The sequence below is a fragment of the Aythya marila genome (genome assembly GCF_965140915.1).
Source record: "Aythya marila genome assembly, chromosome: 19".
Taxonomy (NCBI): domain Eukaryota; kingdom Metazoa; phylum Chordata; class Aves; order Anseriformes; family Anatidae; genus Aythya; species Aythya marila.
This window is the reverse complement of record NC_139060.1, coordinates 7,381,804-7,409,130: the sequence shown is the minus strand read 5'-3', so window position 1 is coordinate 7,409,130 and position 27,327 is coordinate 7,381,804. Positions and strand designations below refer to the sequence as shown.

The following is a 27,327-nucleotide window of genomic DNA, read 5'->3' as shown; positions in this document are numbered from 1 at the left end:
CACTAGGGCACGGTCACCTCTAAGAGGAGGTAGGGCAAGGGACTACAAGGGACCGTGCAAGGATCTCTCTGACAAGGGGACCAGAGCCCCTGGGGAAGTGCCTGATCCTTCAGAGAGGAGTCCTGAAGAGCCTTCTGTATCCCTAAAAATTGGATGGGTCGGGACGTTTAAGGTCTCACCCCCACAAAATAATAATGCATAATACTCAGTTTACTTAACATTTGGCCAGGAATGTTCATTTTTTAGGACTCCTATCTGTGTCAGAGGAATGTAGTTATGTGAATTCCCGCACTAGAACTCTGTGTAGCTTTTCCCAATTCGTTAAAAAGTAGCTCTCTGGGACAGTCCAACTTTAGCACAGATAAGGGCAGCACATATTGCAACAGTTGCCCTGATGATGGTAAGAGCATGGCTCTGCTCCAGCATCTCCTCCTGTTTTATTAAAGCCATGGCCGATGTCAGTCAGATAGCATCGACAAAAACGATGCATTTTAAAAACATTTTAGCTGTTCTTTAAAAAAAAGGTAATATAAAGAAAAATATAAACAAGCCCTCGGAGGTTGGAGTCAAAAATGAGAAAGGAAAAAAAGGTCCTTAAAAAGAAATAGGACAAAATCTATTTTATTTCAGCCACTGAGGCTGGAAATAAAGCTGCTGCTGCTGCCATCGCTGAGGCCAGGACTTCATCCCCCATGTGGAAAATGGAGCTCACCGTAGTGTTCAACCCCATGCACATACACTTGTGGACGTGCTTTTGTGTGCCAGGAGGCTGAAATGGCCAGAAGATCACTGTGAAAATCCATTTTTCAGAAGGCAATTAACATTCTTGTTAAATGCCAATAAATGAAACAATTTCACCAAACAAGCCAAACCAAACCAAGCTAAAAAAGCACCACCAAAGCCCTGGGGCACACAAAGGCAGGGGTGCCACTGGCTCCTACGGCCACAGAACTGCAGAAAACAGGTAAAATCCTGAATCTCAGAAGGGGGCTGATGTGGGGAAAACACGCACGAGTTAAATAATGGCTGGACCAAAGTTCTGTGGCTCTGGCAAAGATTGAGCCATAAAAGCAGTGATTATGTTTAAATGGTTATTATTAGTGGCATCCTTGACAACAAACTCAAAACAACACTGGGAACAACAGTGCAGCAATCTCTCGAAAATTGTGTCGCCCAGCGTGTCAAAATCTTCAAAGCACTCATCATTAAAAAAGCCTCCAGTCTGGCACAGATTCAGCCGTGCCATGTGGAAGGCTAACATCTCATTTTCAGGGCATTTCAGGACTTTGAGAGCTGACGGGGAATAGTCTGAACGCGGGGTTAAGAAAGGAGCACAGGAGCTCAAAGCAGATGATGCAAAACGCCTGAAAACGTGTTAACAAGATGGCAAGGAACACGGGGTGGGTAACACCACTGAGACATCCATCCTCCCACAACCACAGCCTGTCAGGAGGAGGAGCAGCAAACCCAGAGCTGCTCCCACCAGGCTGCTGCGCCCTGCTGGGGAGGGCACCACGAGTGTCACTCACCAGCTGCCGCTGCTTCGGGGGGAGAGCGGGTGGAGGTGCCAGGTCTTGAGAGGGTTCTAAGCTGATGAAGGAGTCGTTGATGCCATAGACTTCCCTGAGGTGCTTGTTCTTCTGCTGGTAGATGTGCTCGTTCTGCGGGGTCTGGTAGAACATGGATGGCTGCGGCTCCGAGTAGTCTTCCACGAACTGCATGTAGGCCAGCACTGCAACACAAAAAGGTCACGCTCACTGCTTCTGGTCTGCGTGCTGCAGCCTGTCCTGCCCCAAGCAGGCACGGTGCCCACCCTCGGAATAAACAGGAGTGATGCCACGCTGCTCTTGCAGCTGGGCCTTGCTTCAGGGCAGCAGCAGCAAGGCATCTGCGGTGCCTCGCACAGCAGGCTGCAGATCACCTTGGAGGAAAGAATCTGTGAGCTTCCCATCCTGCAAGCCAGCACACAATGAAAATTGTCGCAGGCCACAAACGAATTTGGCACCGGTTTTGCTTAAACCAGTGATGTCTCCAAATAGCTACCTGAGGGGTTTGACTCTCCAAGTCTCAGACCGAACCCCTTCCTCATGTAACCTGGGGCAATCTGGGGAATGTTCCTCAACAGCTGATGCCCCAGGTCACCAAAAGAAAGAGAACGACTTCGGTCTGCTTTGTAGGAGACACAAATCACCTCGCACAGATGCAACCTTGACAGTAAAGCTGTAATAATTCCTGTGCCTGTAATAATTTTCCTATCTGTAGTTAGCATGATTTCTAGAATGAGAGGGCTCGCAGTGCTTCCCCAACCTAGCAGCTGATCGAACTTACTGGAAAACACCTGCCTGCATGACCCGTCCCTCAGCTGTTCGTGTGCCACTGCTGGCACAAGAGCCTGGCCTTTTAGAAGTGCCACTGACCTCGCCTTCCTCCTCCATGAGCTCAAATCCAACATCCTTCGCTCCCATCCCTCTCTGAAGCATCCTTGCATCTCTAAATTTGCAACTGAATCCAGCTGATTCTAAAGCATTTCTGAGATGCTGTTTGATGGAAGTTTTAAATGGGATCAGATCTCATTCGGGGCACTTTTGCATCTGTAAAATATCCTTCAAAAATATGTGAAAAAGCACACAGGTCTGCCTGCGTAGCTCTGACAAAAGATTAGCTCCTGCTGCAATATTTTAGTGTGGAAGAGGGAGAAAGACACCCAGGAGCACAGGAAGACTACTGCAAAACCCCAGAACTATTATGTACGTAATAAATGGAAATCAAATAACTTTAATCTACGTACCTGCAAACTGGAGCAACAGTTGTAGTTAAGTGTCATAGGAAGAACTAACTAGGGCCTTCTTGCAAATATGCTGTCAAGCACAACACCCTCTGATCATTCATCCCCACCCCGATAAATGCGCACTTGTCATTTTCTGTAACTTCAGTCATTAGGAGGCAATCATTCAGCTTCTGCTAGCATTTTCCTTGTACAGCTGAACTGCACGGATGGCTTCAGTGAGAGCTATAAATGCAGTGATCCCAGCGCAGTATTTGCACATCACGAAGCTGGTTCCCATGCTAGCTCCAAGGCAACCCCCCTGTTCACCTGTAAGCGGAGAGACACAGACCAGCCTGCTTCAAACAGGATGCAGCCGTGCGAATGTGTCGGCAGGAAGGAGTCGCTTTGCACCTGTCTTTTGCTCCTTTTTTCAGATTTCCTCCAGTATTTTAAATTCTGCTTAGAAATGGAGCTGACGCAGCTGCCCCTTCCCACAGAATGACATCCCTCCTCCAGAAAATAGAATAAAGAAGAAAAAAAAAAAAAAAAACAACAGAGTGCAGGAAAGCTCAGCTGGTACATTTCAATCCCAACCGGCAACACCTGCTGTCCCTGTCCTGTGACCCCACACGGGGCTGCCAGCAGACAACCTGTCCGTGTCCCGCAGCTCTGCCAGCTCCCGCAGAGCTCTGCCAAGGCTGCTGCAATCCTGACCTTCAGCACTCCTGCTGTGTGTTCCTTGCTCCTCTTCCTCCCCCGGCCACCTTCCTGGCTTCCCAGCACTGCACCAAGATGACAGTCGCCATCCTTGCTGGTTTAAACCATTCCTCTTGGAATGGAGTCTTGGTACAGAAAATACCGAATTACTGAAATAATAAGTGTTTTGGAGTACCTGCAATTCCGTTGACTCGGGTGTTCCCATTAATACCTGCACTCCAAAAATGCATTTAGATATTTAAACAACTTCAGAGGGTAAGTTCCGAGATATTTCTATAGCAGCAAAAGTGAACTAAGGATCCAGACTCCTTGGAGAAGGGTGGAGGACAAGAGCTTCAGGGAAAAGGCCACATTCTGAGAGCTCATCAACTGATTAGGACAAAAGCCAAGAACTTGGGCTTGGCAGTCCTGGTATAATGCAGCTGAAATTGCTCAATTGAGACCAAGCCTTCATGCAGTTACCTACAAAAACAGCGCTACACTTGGTGCTCAGATCCCAAGACCGGGATCAATAGCTGAGTTCCTGGGCTCAGCAGCCTGTTTGGCAGTAGGGACTTGGGAAGTGTTGGTGAAAAGGGTAACACATTAGATACTTGCGTAAAATTGAATTACTGTAATTCAAGGTAGGAAGCCTGAATGCTGCTGAGAGCCTTAACTCAATCTGTAAGGGAATAATGAAGAGCTCTTTTATCTCGGCTCTTTATTAGGCTAATGCATCCTATTGCCAGGGCAGCTCCCGTGCCCTGCTTGTTACTACTCGTCTGAGGCGGGCGAGCACGTCTCTGCCTCTGCTTTGTCTTCATCTCCGTTTTTAGGTGAAGCAAAAAATAGTTGGGATGGTGAAATACAAACCTGGCTCAGAAGTAGGGACTGCAGAGCGTAAATGAAAACAGGCATCGTTAAACCGCTGCCCATCTTCAGCAGGGTACTAAGGCAGCGGGACCACTCCTGAGGCTGCTGTTTGCCAAGGGTCTTTTCTCTCCCCTCCCCTCCCTGGTGTGGTTTTTAACAAGGCAGAAATTTAAAAAGCAGATGGGAAATTACATCACCGGCTTAGATCGGGCCGCACGCCCTGCAGCGGCTCTGTGAAGAGGGAGGGGATGGGGGCTGCAACCTCACCCGTCAGCAGCCGGGTGGAGTGACACGGTCTGAAAGCAGCACCCGGGAGAGAAGGGAGGAGTGAGACACAGAGAACCTCTCCCACCACAGCACCATGCCCAGCTTATGTCAGTTCTGAACCAAGGCTGAAAATATTTGAAAGCGGAGAAAGAAAAAAAAATAAAATAAAAACAACTAACGACTGACTGTGGCTACTGTGGCTAGGAACACCTTCCCTGCAGTGCCTCGGCTGTTGTTTCTGGAGGAGCTAAAGCTGCTCAGGGATCGGTGGCATACACCAGCTCTGCCCACATGGTTAAAACTCACGGGTACTGCTCACGCTGCACCGGTGGCCGCTAACGGTACTGGGGGAGCTCCGCAGCCGGCAGGAGCAGCTGCTGGTCCAGGAAGCAGGGAGAAAATAGGCAGCAAACCATTTGGTGTCACGAGAACACCCGTGGACCTGTGGTTCCTGGGGTCTGCAAGGAATTCTTAGAAGATTATGAGCAGTAAGGTGCATCTGCAATACAGAGAAGGCACAGCAGTGTCTGATGAAGAGAACCCCCCCAAGGTTGTGGTGCTGTGTCAGCAGGCTGCGCTACAACCAGCCCCGCACAGCAGTGACAGAGCCACGAGCATAGGCAAAAGCCAAAATAATGGAAATTTTAAAGTTACATCACACATCAGTGCAGAAGTCAAGGTCAAAGAAGCCAGTCTTTGTCACCTCTGGGAGGAGAGCTGTTTTTCAGAGCTCCCATTACACGCTGGCTCAGCCCAGAATGCCCCCAGCACGGCTCCTGCAGTTAAGTACCAGCTGCTTGCGGGGCACCAGGCTGCATTTTGTTCCCAGTGACAGGGAAGGAAACATGAATAAGTGCCTCGCCACCAGTCTGCAAGCTGGCTGGGGGGAGGATCTTGCTATTTCTGACTCCAGGCTCTTCAAGGCAGAAGCTGTTCCCTGTCTGTGCCTTGTACAGCAGGAGCGCGAGCGGTGCTCAAGCAGAAGGCTGGAGTCATTTGCCCCTAGCACAGTAGCATGTACAGCACAGTAAAAGCACAATTCATGCCAGTCTAAAAGGCTTACCACTCCCCTGTTTAAATTATAGAGAAGTCAACTCTTGGAGGTCCCTCTGAGCATAGCTCCCAGCAGTACACATGGTGGACTCAAGCTGGATTTGCTGTTCATTATTAATAGACCATCAAAGTCTCTGCTGCAACATTTCCTGCCAACCACCAAAGGACGACCCACAACAAAGGGACTAAAACCAAGTCGCATTTGTGACAGCTCTAGATCTTTAATAAATTCATGCATCTCTTCAGGATTCCAGGAGTTTGCTGGGGCTGTGCAAGCAGCACCGCCTCATCCGTGCGATTACACAAGAGTATCTACAGAAATCAGCCTCTGGGCCCCCAACCCTGGGTGCTACTATACGGCCTGAGTAATGCTTCCTTGCCCTTTTTATGTTGAAAATAAAAGTAAAACTAACAACCACAGATCTGTGGTGTGATAATCGGCGAAGGAAAGGCAATGTAAAACAAGTTTAGTGTCACATGAATGCAGCTAAAGACCTGCAGCAGTCAGGTATCACCCAGGCACCACTACAAGCTCTGCACCAAGGAGGCTTTATCAGGCCAGCAGAGCTGTCAACACATTAGATAACAGCTTCTGCTTTTCCTAACAATGCAATCTGATCAATCCCCCGAGCTTCTGATAGTGCCAGATGACAGTTAGCTCTGTTCTAACATCAAAGAAAATTCACGTACGAGGCCTTGCTATTGAGGTTAAAAGTGTGCGCGGGCAATAAAGGAGAAGAGAGCTTTTAAAATCGGTTTTAAAGTAACCCCTTGACATCTTATATGATAAGAGAAAACAAAGACATGGGGCTTAGAGAGAAAAGCAAACAGCCCAGGTCTCTCTTTCAACTGTCCAACTGCCTTTTAGCCACGGCCCATCCCGGCGCCTCTCCCCACTAAAGCTGTCTACGTGTACAGAGGCGCGTGGCCCTGCGTCCATCCCTGCCTGCCTGATGTCAAACCATCCTGGCCCAGCCCTCGGTATTCATATGCAGAGCCCACACGGCCTGACCCTACGGCGAGGAGGTTCTGTACCCATCCCCTTGCAGCTGATGCTGCATGCAAGTATTTAGAGCAGCAGGAACCGTAACAAGCAGCCCTGGCTGTGCACCGTGCCAGCATTTATTTCCTTTCTGTCATTTGCAAACCAGCATCTCAGCTCCTTTTTACTTGCTTTCTGTGTCTTTTAACTGTTTGCTTACCAGAGAGAGACAGAAGAGCTTTTCTGTATATGGGGACATTCAGCTACAACCAGACTACTACAACCTGACCATCACTTTCAGGTGGATCAGGCCTTGTGATCTGATTAAGATCCCAGGTTTGTACATGGAGCAGTCACTTAAACATCCTGTAGATGCTTCAAGCCAATGCACTTTTCGTTTCTTTGGGGTCACCATTACTTAGTGGTCATCAGAAATATGGCAACGGCAAGAAAAGGGAAAGGTAAAAATAAAAGTAATACCCAAACACAAGAACTTGCTTACTGTGTTTGTTTTTCTTCTCCGGCAGAGGTGGTGGCTTCTCTGGGTCACTGTTAGAAAAGTCAGCCATTAATTCGACCGGTGCTGAAGAGTTTCCTTGCTGGAAGGGCAAAACAGCAGCAAGTGGTGTGAAGGGTATTGATGCGACAGACCCTGCGTTCTGCATGTCGTCCTCTGAGATGTTATCATATTGTGAAGGGTGTCTTTCATACGAGATCCTGCAGCCTGAGTTATCTGAAGTCTGAGAGGCTGCGCTCCTCCTCTTCTTTTCTGGTAAAGCTGGAGGAGTCTCTGTTGGCTGCGCAGCTCCCGAGAGGCTGCAAAATTCCAGCGGAGGAGAGCTGCCCTGGGGGAGCTGGAAAGTATGTCCATGGAAAGGGGAGCCAGACTCGCCCAGGGACTCTGGCAAGGGGCTGAGGATACCTGGCACCTGCTGAGGTATCTGATCAGCATTCGAGAGGTCCTGCTGCAGGAATTCATAGTCCGGGTCATAGTGATCTGATTGATCTGGTTAAACAGGGAGGAAAGGAGAATCATCCATCAGTTTCTCTCTTTTACCGTTCAGCCCATCCCATTCCATCAGTTAATTAAGCTGTTCACTTAATCAGAGCGCACTATTCTCTTAATCTCCTTGCAACGGGGACCATCTTGCTACACCTTCAGTAAAGTCCAGACTAAATAAAACTCTTACCTTATTTCTTCATGCTAGCAAACAAACAACACGAATTCAATAGGTAGGTCACTGCAGACATCACTATATTTCATATTTACATTTTTGTTTTATTTCCTAGAAGTCTAGCAGGGCTGCTACTTCCTACTGATGTCTGCAGGCAAGGTTGAAATCAACCAAACATTCCCCTTGAGAGCTGAATTGAGTTTGAACACAATCATCTATAGCTAGGGAACACATTCCCCTGGGCTTTTTCCTATCCAACGGGATGTAATTCTGCACAGAACCGCCTGCAGTAACTGCAGGCTGACAGTTACAAGCACAATCTATTTACTGCGTCATGGCTATGACAGCTCCCAAACGGGAGTGATGGGGGCTCCTTCGGCAGCCCTGGCCACGTCCCTGCTTACCTAACGTTTCACAGCTTGTGTTGCGAGAGCACTGACCGCTGTCGCGGTCCAGAGAGGAGAGCTGCTCGTCTGACTTGCTGAGTTTGCCGATGCTGCTGCACGGTGAGAGGCGAGGAGATTCCCCCCCATAGGAGTGGCTTCCACCTGACAACCTTCTCTGGGCATAGCAGTCAACATCAAAATCCTGAGGCAGAGCAAACAAAAAAACAAAACAACAAATCATCAGCATTCCTGGCGGCTTGCTAGTTTTAAGGACCAACCCAAGGAACAAACACCTGACAGCTGTGGTAAGAAAACCAGGATGGGTGAGGATCAGTGCTGCTCGCCCTCCCTATTTAGACACCAGAACCCCAGAAAAACTCTGATTAAAGGGCACGTGGCAGAGCAAGCCTGTGTAGGGAGCTCTGCGTGCATTTGCAGGGTGTGCTGTGATCCACAGAGGACATCACCAGCTGCTGAGGTGAGTGAGTTCCTCACCGCCACACACAGCTGACGGCTGTTCATCAAGGCACTGATACGAGGTAACTGGATGGCAAGAATTCTCATTAAATAACGGGCTTCATCAAATATTTGGTTAGTTTTTGTGTATGCAAAGGGTAAATAAGAGATAGTGGGATGCAGCTAACGTCAGCTCTCTGTGCCTATGACTACATTTCTATTTCAGAAATTACCTCAGGCCAACCTCTCAGGTATTCCCACCCCTGCAAACCAGTGTAAGTGTGATCGTACCAGTAACTGAGGCACTGCCACGGCTTTAGCTGGGTCAGCCAGCTGACAGCAGAGGCTCCCTCCCTAAGCCAGAGCTGAGGAGGACAAGATTCGATTTTGCTGCACTTTTAACATGATTCAAGTCCTCACTGCTGAGTCAATCAGTTTCTGAAGGTGTGAAGAAAAATGATTCATTTACAATCCTGTAAACCCCACATTAGCATAAGCGATAGGCTATGACTAACACACACAGCCCGAAGTTTTCCATGCTTCTACCAGAAAATTTGCAAATCTCCCCAAAGCACCTGTAGCCGTCAGAGCAGATGCTTACATTACTGCTTAGGTTAAAAGATGTCTTAAATTGAGACTGGATGGATACAGACCTCTGATGTCAATCTGCTACAGGATCCCTGGCCTGTAAGTAAGCCTTGGTAATATCCTGTAAGTTCAGCCAACCGCCCTACACCCTGGTCTATTTGACACAGCACCACTCTACCTTTCTGATTTTCACATTCTGCTACACCTCAAGGCAACAAAGTTTGTAGAAATTCATTATTCAAGTACAACAGCAATGTAAAAAGAAAACTCAGCTCCTTCCCATGATTTCTTACATCAACGTTCCTGCCACTAAAGCTCCTGTTGCAGCACTCCTCAGTATGGGGCTGCCTGGGACGAGCAGGGGCGTGTTGGGAACCGCACGGCTGCAGGACCCAGCATTTCTCTGAGCTTCTGCTCCGCTCTGCAGCACGTCCCCCTTGGCTTTCACAAAGGGGTGATGCCGTTACCTGTCTGTTGATTCCAACGGGTAAACTGGACCCACTGGTGGCTCGACTCATGGGGGCCACAACTGCCACTCTGGTTGGGGAAGGTGCTGATTGCCGCTTTTTAGGGGGCAAGGCTGGAGGAGGGCTGCAAGACACAAGAGGCATTAATGCTTCCATTACTCAACCATCAGAAAGACTTTCAGAGGCTTCAGGAGCTGGCTTTGCAGAAAGCCTTTGCCTTGCTAGGCTCAAACCTCACAGTTTCTTGTCCAAAGCTGGCCAGAAGCTATTCAACGAAGTGGTGACAAACACCGATTTAAGAACACTCTCACAGGGAAGGTCCTGTGCAATGATTTATTTTTTTAAGCTTGGAAAAGAGTTAGTGTTTCAGAAACAAAAATAATTGCTGTTTGAAAAATTATTTTTAATGAAGCTAATTAGCACAGCAATTATTTTTAAATGAAAGTGGTGGAAGTCCAAATGAAATGTTTTGGTTGACCTGAACAAGCTTTCATTTCACACAAGTCTCTTCTTCCTCCTCCTCAAACCTTCCAGGTTTGAAAGGGGTTCAAAGTTGCAAAAATTTACAGGTCAGGAAAATTCCGTCTGCCTTTTTCCACTCCTGGTGAACTTGAGGCAACAGGTCAGTCAGTATTGTCATGCATATATGCAGCATGGGCCCACGTTTTGGCATTAATCGGTGTGGATACACACATTATTAAACACCCACTAGTAGTAACCAGTGAGATTTCAACCACTGTACATTTAGGTTTTGCTTCTAATGACAAATAATTCTGGCCGTTACCAAACCTACGAGGTTCCCAAGAGCACACATATTCTGTTCCTGGATCATAATGGGAAATTTTTATAATATAACCCATGAGAATTCATAATACACATTGAAATGGGATTTTTTTTTTCTGCTAACCACAGCCCTCAATGCTGTATTTTCAAATTAGCACACGACACGCATTTTCACACCATCCATTAGCACCAGTACTAGAGAAGAAAAACATCATACACACACACACCAAAAAGCTGTAAATTGGGGGTTTTCTTTTCCGTCCCAAAATAGAACGTAGAAACTTTCATGTGGTTACTCGCAGAACAGGGTAAGAACAGCAGAGTAAAAGATTTTTTTCACACAGTAGTGACTCCTTTCACTCTTAGGCTAATAACCAACGCAGAACCCCCTGGATGTGCAGGACAGGCTGGTAATTTCCAGCCGAGGTTAAGAGAACATTTCCCACTGGATATAAAAGCACACACCACAACTAAAACTGCACAGGAAACTGCTGCGCAGTGCTGTGCAGAACACGGTGTGCATTTACATGGCTTTAAATAAAAGATTTGATGCATTTAGGCAATGCCTCTCATCTGAGAGGCTCAAGCATTATTATCCTCACATAAAAAAAAAGAAAAGAAAGAAAGCAAGGAAAACACAATGAAGGGTACTGCTCAAAACAAGACAAAGAACATAAAGTCATGAACAGACTGCAGGAGCTGCAAAGAATTACCATGGAGGGCTAGAAATGCAGAGGCATTACTAACACTCACAATGACCTCTCATACACATTTTGACAAGAATATTGAAAAAAAAACAAGAGGCTGGTAAGAGGCACTGCTAGTTGGCCAGCATTACCTGTTTTCTGCCACACGAATGCAAGGCAGAGGGGGTTTAGGAGGTGCAACCTCTTCATCCATGGAGTCAGTCAGTAGCTCATTTGACTGAGTCATATTGGTTGTTTTGTTTAGGATCTCCATTTCTCGGTCTGTAAGAGGAAGTTCTGATGGGCTGTAACAAGCAAAATACAGATTGTAGATCATAAAACACCGCTGGAATGCAGCATGCTGACAGATTAATACGTACTTTAAATCATATGCCATGAGAGAAACCTACAGCAGAAGGCAGAATTCACATCTGCAAGTAGAATTAGATGTATGTACAGAATACAACGTGCACACCATGGCCAAGTGATGCTTCATTGCCAGATTTTGGTAACTTCCCTATTACGGCATATTGTTCTTTCAAGTTGTCCCACTGTAATGCATAAGACTATGTAAAAAGCACTATGCTATCCATTGTGAAAAATATTTGAGTGCTTTAATCCAATTATCAGTAGCCAGAAATAATCCCAGCTACTGTATTAGATTGCATGCATGACACATGTTTGTCAGTGACCCACCTGTCAGATTTACATGTTGGTAAACTGGGTTTAACTGGGCTGGTGGGAGAGGGATGCTCCTGCTTTTCAATCGTGAGTCTGACCAGCTCCTGATGGGTGGAGGGGAGAGAAGAAAAAGGCAAGAATTATTACACATGTAACACTCAAACCTTCTAGGACAAAAAGGGATGCCACTGCAATGCACTCTTGGTTACCAGGTATGGATTAACATTGGCATGGACACCAAGAAAGCTGTGAGCTGGGTGTAAATCTGATACCACAAATGAGGTGGTGCAGGGAACAGCCTGCACCCAGCAGCAGTTTAGCCATATTTAAGCATTTTAGCCACAAATCGTGGCCTTATGGGGATTCTGCACAAAGCCACATACGTGTCTTTTTGCTGTGCTTCCTCTTCCCTCTGTCATCACAAGCGTGTTTCCCACAACACTCTAGACAATGGCAAGCTGACTTTACATAAAGCACAGAAATACCTTCTGCAGTTAAGTATTTCATTTACCCAGTAAAAGAGTCAACTAATTGCTTTATATTCCATAAATAAGTCTTTCATCCATTCATTAAAAAAAAAAAAAAGGTTTTCTGTAAGATGCCCAACAACAAATTAAATAGTGAACACCTTTACTAAAAGGCCAGCTTCCCCCAAAGCCAACTTTTAACATGCTAGCAGTGGAAGTCTCAGTAATTCAGGGAACTATTACAGTGTATCTGCTACAGACAGATAAGGCTGTGGATAAAGAGATAAGGGCTGATAATCCTGAACTACCGGTCTGTCAGCAGTCAAAACCACAATCACTCACAGCAGAAGGATGGAGAGAGCATTTTACAGGTGTCTGAGGCCAACAAAGAGATCTACTGCTCACAAACACGTGCCCTCTTACAGCTAGGCTGGATAACTGGCAGCGCCTCCTGACTGTACTGGCTTCCCAGCATATTATGCAAAGGAAATTATATGGGATCAATTTTTTATTCTGTATATTTTTTAAAGCAGCCTGAAGTACAGTGTCATCATTCCGTTATCATCGTCACATTCACGCCTGTTGAGGTCAGAAACTGTCACTGCCTCTTCCTTCTGAGGAATGAGAATATTCTAGCCCACGTATTTCTGTATAAGGCTCTATTTAAAGCTGAACTTCCACAAGACAGCAGATGTACAACAACAGGAACAAAGCACTGCCCTGGATGTGCGAGGGATGGAAAGCACAGGCCATATCAAGCGTACACCACAACTGATTTGGGTTTAGACATCACACTCACAATCTTGGTGGGAGCTTGGGCACAGAAATAATTTACACCGTGTCCCCCCAGCACACAACAAAACGCTCAGCTGTAAAGAAGCTGTCTTGGAAAATCCCCCACACATTGGGGAGGAAGAGAGCACCCAAATGTCTGTTTGGGCTAAGGCTATGAAGCCGTTCCTGTCTGGGGCAGACAGAGAAGAGCTCTGGCCAGGAACAGCATTTTCTGAGAAGCCTCGATAAGAAAAAGCCCAGCACCAAGCTGACCACAGCCGAGCACCTCGCCAACACCACCTCCAAACAGGGCCACATCTGCCAACAGGTAAATGCTGGGCAAAGACGGACACAACACTGTCAGGGCTTCTGATAACCTCTAATGTCCCTGGGGTAAGGTACATCACACACTACATAGAAAAGTAAAATCATTAAGGCTCTTTTATCACAGAAGAACCACACAAGCAAAGCAGACACTGAATTGACCTCAGATTTCTCTGATGAATGTCCCCAGGCCCCCAGCTCTCATAGGAGAAACTGATTTTTGAAGATGGACTTTCCACTGTTTCATTCTCTCTTTCAGAATGATGTTTAATCAAAAACTTGCTGTTCCTTTTAGACTTCCAAATTCCCCTATAAAGCTTACAGAACATCACAGGAATGGGAGCCTACGATCCCCAAACAAGGCTTTTCTGTGAATTGTGCAATTTGGAAACCCGAGTGACACCGCTTGATGCCTCCGGCTGCAGCCGGCCCCACTCTCTGAGTCAGTGTCAGGAGTGAGCGGTGACCCAGGGGATTGTCACCTCCTGCTTTCGGGACAAACCCCCTCTGCTGAAGAGGTTTCTGGAGACTTCCCTGGGCTCAAACCGACCCTGCAGGACCACCAGGTGCTCCCGAGCAAGAGCAGCCACACAGTGCGTGATAAGGGAAATAAAACACATGGGCATTCAGACCTAAAGCCAAAACGCTCCATAGATGCTCCTGGCCACAGAAAGGGCTATGGAAGGAAAAATGCCCCCATCATTTGTCATCGTTACTGACACCCAGGGCCAAAGGGCTCGGGAAGCTTCCCTGTTACACCGGCTGCTGTGGCTGCACGCCTGCCCACCACATGGGAGCGTGTGTTACAAGGTGAAACAGGCACGTTTGGCTCTAAAATGTCTTCAGAATTATTCAGCACATGGCTGCTGTGGAGACGAACAAATAATAAAACCACACACCAGAGACACTGAGACAACAAATGACTGACAACACCTGAGGGGACCACTTCTTCCTCTAAACTTAGACAAATACCACCGGATTGCCCAGACCCTGGCTTTTTCTCCTCTCCCCTAGCCCCAGAAGAAGAACTGGTGTTTGGAAACCAAGCCAGGACCTTCAGTGTGCACACCGAGGTAATCAGCATGTGCCTGAGCCAGATGCACGTTGTGCTGTTCGTTATCAGCAAGCAGAGATACCTGCAGCAGTAATTAGAGCTAATTAAAGCCTCTCCACAAACTTACGCTACTTCAGCAAACTGGAAATTCCAAATGAGGCGCTTTTTAAAGAAGTTATGTAATCAAAACAAGGATTTTTTCTTTCCTGTTATACACAGCTAGCAAGGCGCTAAAACCTGAGATGAAAACAGCAAATAACACAAGTGAAGCAGAGACTCGTTCATGCTCAGTTCTGAAAGTAAAGGGGGAAGTAAGCACTGAAATGTGGAAGTGGAGCTGGTGTGATCTGCCAGAAAAACAAGAAAAGCTCCCCACAGCAGAGAAGTGTCCAACTTCTCAGTTCTGCTTCCAGATACGAAGGCTGCCTTGGCCCTTCTAAAATAAGCCTCGCTCCTTGCTAGGCAGCAGGAGATGAGCTCGAGCCACTTCCAAACGCTGACCCGAGGATGGGCAGACACATCCACATCTGCCCAGACGGCCTCACATCTGCTCTAATCACGCTCTGAGCTGACCAGACACGAGCCAGCTCCAAGTGGACGGCCAAAATAACTTTTAGTCCAACGGCAAGAGGAGACTGCTACATCCACGCTGCTCAGCAGGGCTTAACAGCTCAGGCGTAGCGGTGCACGGACCTCCCTGCATCACTTCCAGCAGACGTCCCAGAGCTTCCCCCTCTGACAGGCACGGTGCTTTGGCTGGGAAGCCACAGGAACCAGGTGTTTAAATCTTGCTTGAAGTGAAAGGACAGCCGGTGTCCGAGTCTGATGCAACGAGACCGCACCACTGTAGCCTGGATCCTGTGCTAACACGGGACCGAACAGGTTCATTAAGTGAACCTGTTCATTAAGCTGGGTGAACTGTCTCACTGTTTACTGGGGTCCTGAAGTTCAGCTACCACGGTGCAGATTTCCACGTACTACAAATTGCCGCTGAATTCCAACGCTAACAGAAGCTGGGACGTGACGCTCAACTCTTCTTCTCCACCCTGCTGTGCAAATTTAATACTGGCTTTACCTTCCAAATCTGGAGCTTAAAGTTGAAGGGCATATTGTGCAAAATAATCCTGGAAAATCTGTCATCTTTTGGTGATGGAAATGTTTTGTTTGAAAGATGTTTGTTTTAATGGCTCAGCAAGTCATACTAGGGTTTAGTAGCTGTGCTTAAGTAACGTTACAGAGATATTCAGAGCACGCAAACAACACACCAAGACTCCTGAAAATGTGACAGGCAAAGCTTGGGAGATCCATTTGATTTTTACATTTAACTCTGGGTAATAGAAACTAAACTGAGTGAGTACAGTGAAAGATAATTGCTCCTGATATACCAATCCAATTGAAAAATCTGCTGCAGATCTTAAAAATCTACCCCAAATGTCCTACTGTGCTTCCTTTAAACATTCCTCTTTCAATTCAGCCCTGCTTAACCTTCTCTACAGTTTTCAGAATAAGATTTCTAGGAGATATGATGGTCTCTCCACCAGCATCCTGAGCAAACTTTTAACTGCAGTGCCAGGACAGCTGAACGCACAACTTCTGTGGCCATCAGCAGAGGGAAAACAGTAAGGGACAGTAAGAAATAATGGGTACCAAAAACTTACTGGGAGGTAGAAGAGAAGCCAACAGATTTTCCTGGGTAGGGCAGGGAGGGAATACTGTAAGCAGGTCTCACAAAGGATACAAAGGTTTCTGTTAAACGTTTCCATTAGTTATGCAAAATTAATCTCCAGAAAACTGAGCTTAGCTCATCACCGGTCCCACACCCTAATCCAACTGCTGAAAGCGGTGACGTATCACTGACAAATACCTTGAACCTTACGTTAAAAGATGAAGTTGGAATCTTTGATTCTCTGTAGGCATTGACAGGAAGCATTTCCGTTAAATTTTGTCTAGACATAAAATATACAAACTCTGACCTGTAATCTGCATGGGAGATGGGGAGAATGGCTTGCTGAAAAATTAATACAATGCTCAATAAAGAATTAGGGCTTCTTGCAAGCCATCCAAATGCCAGGGTAAACATTTTAGAAGTGCACACTAACGGTGAAGCCATTTATGCTAGTCTTTAAACAGCACACCAAGCAGGATCATTTCACTTACTGAGCTGTTGATCTGAAGTAAGTTTACTGAAGCCAAGAATAGATCTTACCTGCACTTAAAAACTTCAGATTTTCACCTAGATCTTTTCTAAAACACAGATACTGTATACTTTCTATAATGTACAGTTCTTGTCTCACATACCTTAACTCCATCCAGAACAGCTTTTATGACATCCTTAACTGTTGTCACCATCTCCTTGTCTTCCGAATTCACACCCTCCAGCATCACTTGATCAGACCAGCGAATGAGATTGGCCAGACTCTGGTACACACGGCTGTAGCAGGATGAGATGGCAGAACTGGACGGCATGGAAGGAAATAGACAAGAAAAATAAATAAAATGAAATTATGGAGATAACACCAGAAGTTTCTACAAAGTGCTTGACTTAAAGTGTATTTCATACTGTTAAAATTTTGATTGTGTCCTCTGTTGTTCTCTTTTTAACTCTGACATTCATCATTTGTGTTTAGCAGGTGACAAAGCCAGGGTTTCGACTCCGTTGCTGTTGCTCTCCTGTTCACCAGTACCAAATGGAACAACAGCATGAAAGTACAACCAACCCATTATCTGGGCTGCAAGTCAACACAGCAATGCTCAGAAGAATGCTCTTCCCCTTTTAATTTACACCTCCATCCTATGCCTTAACTTCAAAGGTAACTACTGTATCCTGTAGTTAAGTCTAATTGATATTATTTCAGCATTAACTATGCTTTTCTTCCTCCTTATTAACTCTCCCAAAAATGTCTTAGATAATTGAGAGATGACTATTCATTCTTTTACAAATCATTTTCTCACTGTTTATAACGCCTGAAAACATGTAATTAAAACTTGCTTCTTAACAGAAATTGAACTGAATGAATTTCAGGTCTGGAAGAGGAAGGGTGTTGCTTTGTTTTGCTTTTAATGAGAAACAGAACTGAAGCTATTGTTCTGAAGGAAAAAAAAAAAAGAATTTTGGAAGGATGACAACTCCAAATAAAAGTTAACTGTAACAACAGTGCTTGCAGGCATTTTCCTGGCTATTCTGAAAACACTTACTTCATTACTAAACAAGGTGTGCTAACAGGACTGCTGATGGCAATGCTTCAACAATTCTTTGTAAAGTTAAATCAATTTCAAACTGCATCAAAACCATAAAGAGATAAGAGAAGGTGCAATCTTGCCATCATTACTGATAAGAGTGTTCTGAACCTTCCCGTTTCTGTCTGGTATCCATTTTACACTGGCTTAACTCCAGTAATTTCATTATCTGTGAGAAGAGAATCAAGCCCACAAACTTCAATGAGATTATTGAGGTGAACCAGGTTTGCAGAACCAGGGATAAAACTATTGTCAAGTTACAACCAGAGGGATACAAACAATGGCAAGTGCTTTTCTGTTTGTTTGTTTTAAAAGCATGGTGCTTGCCAGTTGTTCTAATTTTAAACGAAATTATCTTCGTAGGAGATATTTCCCAAATAGGGCCCTCCCCCATCTCTTTCTATGGCTTTGATTTCTTTGCCATTAATCTTCAGCCTGCTTCCTCCTAAAGAGGCAGTAATTGAAAGCCCATTCTGTGCTAGATTTAATTACTTTTTTCCTTGATGCAAATGCTTCCCCTCAAGCAAAAAGAAGTCCAACAGTAATTGTAGGGCTTTCTTCCACACTGACACAAGCCTTGCTTGCTTTTCTTGAGGGGGATTTACCATCAAAACCACCCCTTTATGCCCTGCCACGACTCAAAATAAAGCGTACAGGTAGGCATGAAAGGACATGGCTTTCTGAGAATGTCAAATCCCCTTTTTATCTGTGAAGTCAAACAAGGCAGAACATACACACAGGATCCGTGCTGTAATGCATGACATTTCCAGAGAGTACAGACTGCTCCATTGACAACTAGCCACAAAAGTTCTGCTCACGGGCTAACTGAGGATATCCAACTGTCGAGGCTACACTATCCTACTGCTAAGAGAGAGGTTATAAGGGATTTGAAGAATAGAACCATCTGAAATATTGCTGCTGCTGCTGCTAAAGACCATGTAGTTGGTATTTATTTCCAAATATATTATTGGAAGAAAACATCGCCCAGCAAACACCCAGTAGATACACAAATCAAAGCGAGTGACTACAAAGATGACATTTTCTATCTATCCTAAAAATATTTGCTGACATTTTACATGTTCTCCTGATGTAAGGGGAAAGTTTGTTCTTTCTTTTATTAAGTGAAAGCAGGTGCTTGTCAGAAATTTAATGACTGCGGGAAACCTGATAGCAAGGGAAGAAACTTCTGTGTCTGATCCCAGAAGCCTGGTGAATGCTCCAATTCTAACAGCTATTGCTCTTTGTACTTCTACAAACCTAACCTAAATTGCACGTCTCCCGTCCCAGCCACAGCTCTTAGCCACCCATTGTGTCCTTCCATTTGTACTGTCACAGAAAACCAGGCCCTATGCATCAGGACCAAAAAGCACTAAGCATCTGTTTATGAAATATCAGCACCCTACAGCTAGCTGTCTTAGCCATACCATAAACCTTTCCCGCATCAGAACTGAAATAAACATCTCGAACAAGAAATTTGGAGATGCTTACTGGGAAAACAAACGGGAACAGCGCAAAAACTGGCAGGATTCAGAAACCAAAAATCTGTGCATTTCTTGCTTAATTTTGTGCTTTTGTCTGTGTGTGCTAGTTCTGCTCATTCTTTATTATTCAGCGATGTTTGCTTGCTTTGTTTAAATCAATTGCTCCAGCATCTATGAACAGCAGCTGTATCTCCGTGGCTTGATGACTCCACAGATTCTTATAATGCACGCTGAGCTTTGTTTTGGCACATTTCTACATCTTTTCTGGCTTCAAACTCATTGCCTAACTGGTTAAAACATAATACAGTAGGCATCAGAGCAAACCTATAAATAATCTGTTGAGAGCACACAGGAATGAACTTGAACTGGCTAATCTACTGAAGTACATCTGTTTACTTCTGTTCTGTATCTGGTCCAGTAAATTCAAAACCAAAGCAGCAAACAGTACAGGCTGACTTCTCTAATATGGGGACAGATAAACTGAACTCAGAAAGGGATTACCCTGAAGATAAGCTGTTTTTCAGGTAGAAGCTATTGGACTTTGCTAGCTTTTAGCATACTACCATGGACTTCAGAAACCGTACAGAATTTAGAGGAGAATAAGATAGCTAGTAAATGATGAATTTCTACATTCATGCTAAGAATCAGTCTTTCCTCCTCTCTGAATCCATTCTAACTTGTTTTATCTTTCCGTAGCATGGGCTTCTTCACAGCAGGGAGTTTGCTTTTAAATTACGTTTAAAAACTACCGCATAATTAATAAAAATGGTAGTCAATTTATTAGCTACTACAGCATTTTTTCTGTCTCCTGTGTGATATAATTCTTCAGACTTAAGAAACAAAGAAGCTTGCAGATCTGTCATATTTCCAAAACCAAAGAAGGAAACTTACCTTTGTTGGATGCGTGGATCAGTCTGCACCAAGGGTAGGATGGCTTCCAGCACTTTGCTTGCTGAACCTGGCAGCATCTCTAAAACTTTCTTATCAATTGCCATTTTGTCCACAATAGTCTTAAAGTAGCGCAATGCACTGACAACCTCCTTCTCCTTTTCCTCTAGCCACGATACGTTCTAGAGAAGAAAGGGAGAGAAATATTAAAACCTCAGCATTTTTAAGGGCAAAGTTACTTTAACTTACCTGAAGGACAGCGAAAACTCAAGAGAAATACTCTGCTTCAGAAGACTGGAGAAAACCCCTTCCACCACAAACACTTCAAATTTAATTCTTACTCTTTCAAGAAAATAGTGCAAAATTGAACCAACATTTTGACTTTCTGAATTACAAGATGCACATTCCAAATTGAAGGCTAATCGAGATCAGTTTTTGGCTAAGATTCACACTACTGATGTCTTCTAGGGCATTACTTCGAAACCAACGCACCAAACTGGGAGAGTGAAAGAAAAAAATATACTAAGTGCAGATAAGTAATGATAATGAAAGACAAGAGGCAACGACTACCTGTTTTAATAAAGCTGTCCTCCTGAAAAGAACCCATACAAATCTCAGACTCCAAAACAATCCCGACAAGATGCCTCCAACCCTGACAGTGACACGTATGGTGTTCACCTTTATCATCCTGAGTAGTTCAGCTGATTGCTATATGCCTACTCGTTTGAAACAAGGCTACAGTCTTGTCTCTCCATTTCCAAATAAAAACCTCCTTTCCAATCTCCAGTCTAATTCATTTTGTGCTGCTGCTGTAACAAGGGAACTCGCACACTTTCCACAGGACAGACTGTGAAAGCCAAGTTTTGGCACCGGTGAGGGAATGCTAAAGAAGAGAAAAATTCATTGGAATAAAGCTGAGCTGTGGTCACCAACCTCCGTGCCATTGCCAACATTAAAAAAAGAAATTAATAAATGATATATGATATCCTAATGGCAATCTGGACAGGGATATATATTTTAAAAGTTTAACAGAGTATGCCTGGAGGACTTCTAGTGCCGCAAGTAGTTCCTAAGTGAGATTTAAATTAACTACTGAATACTGCTAGGAAAGGAGCCGAGAGCTTAGCAGAGTCAGGTTTCATCCATTATCTCTTCAGTAAATTCAGCCTCAAGAATTAATGACTTATGGGCATTGTGTGCTCCCCATACTCTTGTCAGCTGTTAAAATGCTGCTGTTCTCCAAAATCAGGCCAGCAGCCTGAAAGGTTTAAGGAAGAACAATTTATAGGCAGCATTGGTCAGTAATTTGGGGCCAGTTCCATAAAAGAATTAATCTCAAGTCCCATCTAGCTCTGATTTTAGAAGCCCAAGTCCAAATCCAAGACCTGCAAGCCACTCTATCATGTTCCATCTCTTCTGGGAAGTGCCCAAACTCTGCTGATGCTTCAGCTTCTGATGATGATGCTCACCAGGCACCTCAATCCCTGCTCCAAGTCGCCTGAACTCCACTGCTGAGGAGCATCCTGGCAAGCTGCTGATGTCAAAAATCCCATCTCCCATTCTTCAGGTGTGTGCCCTCACCACTGCACAGCCCATTCTAGGATATGGAGAGGCACTTTGTGTGAAATGACTGCAGACTTGAGGGATGGGAGAGCCTGTATAGTCCATGAGCTGCACGCCTGTGGGCCAGTGGTCAGAGCTCTCAAACAGAAGTGAAAAAATGGGGATCGCAGTTCCTGCTCTGATTAATGTTTATGCATTCATTCAACAACTGTTTCCTGCAGAAAGGCTTGTGACTTAATAGCTTAAACACTCTCCTAGAGCATAGCAGGGATGGGCCTGGCTCTTGATAACTCAGGGCTGCGAATGACAAGTGGAAACACAAAGCGTTCTGCTGAGCGCATCAAGGTGTGCAACTCCAGCCACCGGACACTGCTCGGGGGACAGCCCATTTTTCATGACTTTCCTGCTAGCTTTTTTGTTAGCAAGCCTAGAGGAGTGCTTTTTATGAATCCCCTTCTGAGGTCCAAAGGCCTCATAGGTATGTGTGAATACACACACACGTAATCATACAAAAAATCTGGCATACCCCACTCAGAACTGCAGCTTCTATTACAGAGCTCAGCAAAATCAACGTGTATTTATCTTTGAGGCTGAAGTTTCTGGTGTTCAGCACTGTTCAGGCTCACCAAGGCCTGAGAATAACAGCAATAACTCTAGAAACGGGAACAGTAATCCACCAGGATGGGAGTATCTCACAAGGGTAATGATACCAAGATCTTCCACCAAACATTGCAGTGTGCCCCTAAAGCCAAAGTAAACGTGGGATGGAATCCTTCTGGGTCGGTGAGAAAACCCGGGATGATCTCTTGTTTAATTCCCCAGCAGAGATGAACTTGCCTCAGTAGCTAACTTATCGCCACGACAGAGCAGCTCTGTAACTGTGGGAGCCATGTGGGATTCAGCAATGACCCTCTGGGGAATTAAATGAGATAAATGTAATGTTCAGGCAAAGCAGCATCTCCTCCCCACTTCCCTGCCTGTCTGACACAGTTAGGTATTTCTGCCTGATTTTGAAAGGTTTCCCTTAAAAAAACATTACAAATGCATCGGGGATGAGATACAGAAGGGTTACAGTGAGCCGTATGGAATGCAACTGCTTATAAAAGCAGGAAAAGTCCATTTTTTCCCTAGACTTTGGCAGTGAAAATCCTATTATAACTTTGTATGTAGTGTTGAAGGACACTACTGTTCCTCCAGTATGCCCTCAGATAAGAATCAAAGACATGGCCCAAAAAAGGAGGGTCTGGAAAAAAATCCCTTTATTTTCCCCATGTAGAGGTATAAAGGGGAAGAGGAGAAGAGGTGTGTGCGTGCTGAGCATAACCTTCACGTTACAAGTAGTGATTTTACATTAATTTTTAGTATTGCTATTTCTAGAGTGATTATCTACTTCAGGAGTATAAAAATAGCACCTAGCACTCGAGAGGGAGGAAAGGATGATTATTTAGCGTACCAAGTGTGTCTTCTGACACAAAATCTCCTATTTATCAACCAATCTTTGTACACAAGTGAGAGACCCTGGTGACAATCCAGGCATATCCTCTTCCCCACTCCCTCCACACAAAGCTAATGAGCTGACTATTTCCAGCTAACTGATTAGCTGGACAGTGGCTATTAAAATAGATATGGAATAAGCCAGGAATCAACAATATTTCACAGGACAAAGTGTATACAGCTTAAATAATTGTCTGCAATAATAAAAAATATTTCAAGTGTTTTATTTTCCAATTAAAAAATCCCATTCTGTACATTAAAAAAAGGTTCTACATATTCAGCATGCTTTATTAGTCATCTATCTTACACTGTTTATTATAGGAAAGAAAGAAAAGCAAAAGCTTTGCCTTTAATTAACACGCCACTACATATTTGCTATAGAATCGCATTTTGAAAACAGCATTTAATTTAAATTTATTTCATTTTTGATCACACATCAATTTAGAGGAAAAAAAAACAATGCATCCTCCACAAGCATTTCAGTGAATCAATCAATAAAAAGAACACTGGGAGAAAACTTCCCAGTAAAACAGTACAACACATTGGCAGAACAGAAATATGTTCTACATCATCCCTGGAAGTCTTCAAAAGACGTTTAGATGTAGAGCTTAGGGATATGGTTTAGTGGGGACTGCTAGCGTTAGGTCAGAGGTTGGACTCGATGATCTTGAGGTCTCTTCCAACCTAGAAATTCTGTGATTCTATGGTACGCCTCTGAACTGATCTCAACATACTGTCCTGAAATATTGTTGGACTTAAAAGCCTTCAAACAGAACTCACAGATTTTTTTTAATGTTTCTTGGCAGGAGTTCAGTGGGGCAAAGCAAGGTGCTCAGCTCCCTGGAAAGCATACCTGTTGCCTCCTGGGGTACAAACTACAGTGTGGAAAATAAAAGCCTCATCATCTCCCCTACGATGGCGCAGAATAGGGCTGGGAAGCCCTGCAGCCATTCCGCTGGGTGTTAAGCACATCGCACAGTGTCAGATAACTGTATCTCGCTGACTGCTCGCAACAGCACTACAACAATCCTCAGCAGAGATAAACTAAAAAAGTTTGCACGTCTGGCGCTGCACATTGGATGAGGCTTTCAACAACAACTGGGAAAGATCCTGAATTATCATAAATAACCTCGACTGTTCTTAACTTTTGGCTTAGATTTATGCTTGAAAACTGACTGCAACAGTACTGTTACGGAGAGAGCCTCCAGTCTATGCAATCGGGTCACAACGGCAGAGGAGATAACGCTGATAGGTTTGTGCTGGGAAGGAGTGCTCAGCCCTCAGCTCCTACAGGGCGTGAAGTATGTTGGACGTGAGGACCAGCGTGCTGGAATCAGCTGCTCCTTCGATGCGCCTGGTTGACTCTCCCTGCTAACGTCATCAGAGATTGCACACGTCTCTGGACGAGCTTCAAGGATTTGCTCACCTAGGTTTGGGGTTTTTTAAAGGATCACGCCCCAAAACCAGGCAGTCATTTGGAAGCTGTAAGAATAATCATAGGGTGTGCATGCTGGGAGGATGTCAGGCATTAAGCTGCATTCCATAAGGAGATGTTTAAATAATGATGGAAGGAGGTCTCGTCAGCATCTCAAAAAAGGAAAATACGTCTCTTATTGCATAGTTTGTAACTAACCGTAAAGTAACCCTGAAGTTCCCCGACATATCTGCAGAATTCTGCATGGGACAGTCACACGCTGAAAGCAGGGCTGCAGATTTTGATAAACTGAGTATCAGCAAGCAAGAAACCAGCAAGGCTAACAGAATATGTCCTTCATCTGCTTACTTTGTTCGCTGACTTCTCTGGTGTTTTCACTGTCAGGTCAGCTTGCTTTCCTTTCTTTGAAGGGGTCCTCTTTATCTTTGGTGAATGAAACTTGCCCTTCAACTTCATAGTGAACGAGGAGAGATGGGAACGCTCAGAATCTAGAAAGACACAGAAATGCGTTACTGGATTAGGGTGAAGTTGTTGAAAACAGGGAAATTGTGCTACAGCATTATCTGGGAAACCAGCCTACGAAAAACATTGCAACCATGTAAATTTATTGAGTGGAACAGGATAAAAAAAAAAATAATTGTGGCTCTTTATTATGTTTCCAACCACAATATCACCACCATTTCCTGCTTCCCCTCGGAGGCAGCAAGGCTGAAGTGCCAAGGCAGGAACAGCAGGCTTGCTATTGCTCTGCGCCTTGGAGAGAGAAGGAAAAACTCCTCTCTGAACAGCACTTATCTCCAGCAGGTCCCAGAGTACTTCACAAAGGAGGTAATCACTGTCCTTCTTTTGCAGATGAGGATGCTAAGTCAAGGGGATGAAGTGGCTTGTTGACACAGCAGGGGAAGAACCTGGGCTGCCTGAGCTCCTGCTCGCGGGGTCAGGAACCACCCTGGCCACACAGGCAGCTTCAGGAAAGGAAAGCACCGTCCGACCTCACACCCTTCCCAGGCTGCTGGTCCCTAGCTCCACCCGCTTGGTAGCACTGTTTGGTTGGGGCTCGATGAAATATCTGAGCAAAAACACCAGCCCCTGTCACTCATGGTGGATTTCGCACCAGAAGTACCCGCACAAACCACGAGAACAGAAGGAAGCACTTTGGCGCTGGTGCATCCCCGAAGAAGCTTAATTACAGGACTGCTCAGAGCTTCTGAAGATCCTATTTTCAAGGGTTTCTGATCATCTGAAAGCAGAAGTCTCAAAGGTTCGCAGTCGTGCCACATGCAGGCTTACTGTTGCAATGTATTTTTATCTGTTCAGCCAGCAAGCTAAATAAAACCATGCTGCCTTGTACAGAGCAATTACAAATGTATTTTAAGCAAACAGCACTTTAATAAATGAAGGTTTAAATTGCTCTCTAGTGACCCAGATAATTCAACAGAACTGAACTTATCTTTAACTACATTATCGAGAAAAGTAAGCAGTTTTGCTGCACGTTTCATTTTTCTTTTTGCATTATTTGGGAATTGACTGTGCTGCCCGTACTGAGTCAAAGCAGCAGAGCCGCTGGACGCAGCACTGCACCACCTCGTTAGCATGCAGCCTGCAAGCAGAGAAGGCTGCTGAGTCAAACCTAGCACCCAGCAGCTAAATACCACACCAGCGCGAGCACCACTCCTAATACTCAGAATTTACCTAACCACAGCTTGAAGGAAGGAACCGGCGCTTGTCTCCCTTTAAACGTGTTTTCCCGATAGGGTGTTAAGACCCTACTATTAACACCCTCACTGCAGCCAAAACTCCAGTCAGTCGGCTCCTCTGCATCAAACTTTTTCAGCCGTGCTATTAATGGAAAGCTGCATCAGCACCATTTATAACCCAGTCTGGCTGCAGACCTGCTCTCCATTTACAGGGTTCTCCAAGTTTTCTTTGTACCATAAAGTCCCGTTTAATGCACCGGGGAGGGAGGCACTAAAAACCTTGGTCACTGCAGATAAACCCAGACGTATCAATTGGCCTCTGAAGAATCACGGGCAGCAGCTGGCACCCTAACTTAGCAACGATTTACGTCATTGCTTTACATCCTCAAGGGGATCTCCAAACCTTTAAAACCTCTCTGGCTCCACAGTGTTGAAGGTCACCACTGAAAACAGCCCCTGGCTGCTGCGATAATGCTCTCGTGCTCCATAATAAAAAAGGATTTATTTGGTACGTCATGTGAGAATTGCTATACACATGCAGGTATGCATGCTTGCCAAAAGTAGTCATGGCTCAGACTTTATTTTTAAAAGGACTGGCAATTACAATAATTAATCTACAGGGAAAAGACAACAAATTGTGTCTGGCTCCTCCACGGACAGCAGTGAGCTCCAAACTGTCTGAGTAAGACAATACTCAGTACCTACAAAACCCTTGGTTGCTTACGGTGATAATTTAGCCTTGGAGAGACAAGAAATTAGGAAGGGAAGAAGATTTCAGAAGGCTGCAATTTCCATTTCTCTTTCCCACCAGACATCTCTCCCCAACTTTGGCAGCACACGAGCAGTTCAAGCAGTAAGAGTGCACAGTGAGGCACCTCAAAAAGGCAACGTCTTGTCAGTGAAGAAAGTTTCTCTTCTGCTGACAGCAGCCTGACCACTGCCCTTAGCCCTCTTTACTTTTCTGCCACATCCAGTGCTGAATCATTTGCATGGCTGTGCTCCGAGGGGACACAGATCTACAGAGCAAGGACAGGAACAAGTGGCTGGAGCAGA

The 27,327-nt window shown here is 45.0% G+C and overlaps 1 protein-coding gene across 6 annotated transcripts in view; it reads right to left on the bottom strand.

Annotated features, from left to right (window-relative positions):
- Window positions 1–27,327, bottom strand: part of RAPGEF1 (Rap guanine nucleotide exchange factor 1) — an 85,956-nt gene that overhangs the window by 28,638 nt on the left and 29,991 nt on the right. For all 6 annotated transcript variants that reach the window (XM_082775640.1, XM_082775643.1, XM_082775641.1 and 3 more), the window contains 9 exons: window positions 24,926–25,065; window positions 20,089–20,267; window positions 16,778–16,934; window positions 11,876–11,964; window positions 11,332–11,484; window positions 9,711–9,834; window positions 8,218–8,401; window positions 7,141–7,644; window positions 1,530–1,732 (listed from right to left, as the gene is read on the bottom strand). In XM_082775640.1, the coding sequence (XP_082631766.1) occupies window positions 1,530–1,732; window positions 7,141–7,644; window positions 8,218–8,401; window positions 9,711–9,834; window positions 11,332–11,484; window positions 11,876–11,964; window positions 16,778–16,934; window positions 20,089–20,267; window positions 24,926–25,065 (1,733 nt within the window). The remainder of the gene's footprint in view (window positions 1–1,529; window positions 1,733–7,140; window positions 7,645–8,217; window positions 8,402–9,710; window positions 9,835–11,331; window positions 11,485–11,875; window positions 11,965–16,777; window positions 16,935–20,088; window positions 20,268–24,925; window positions 25,066–27,327) is intronic.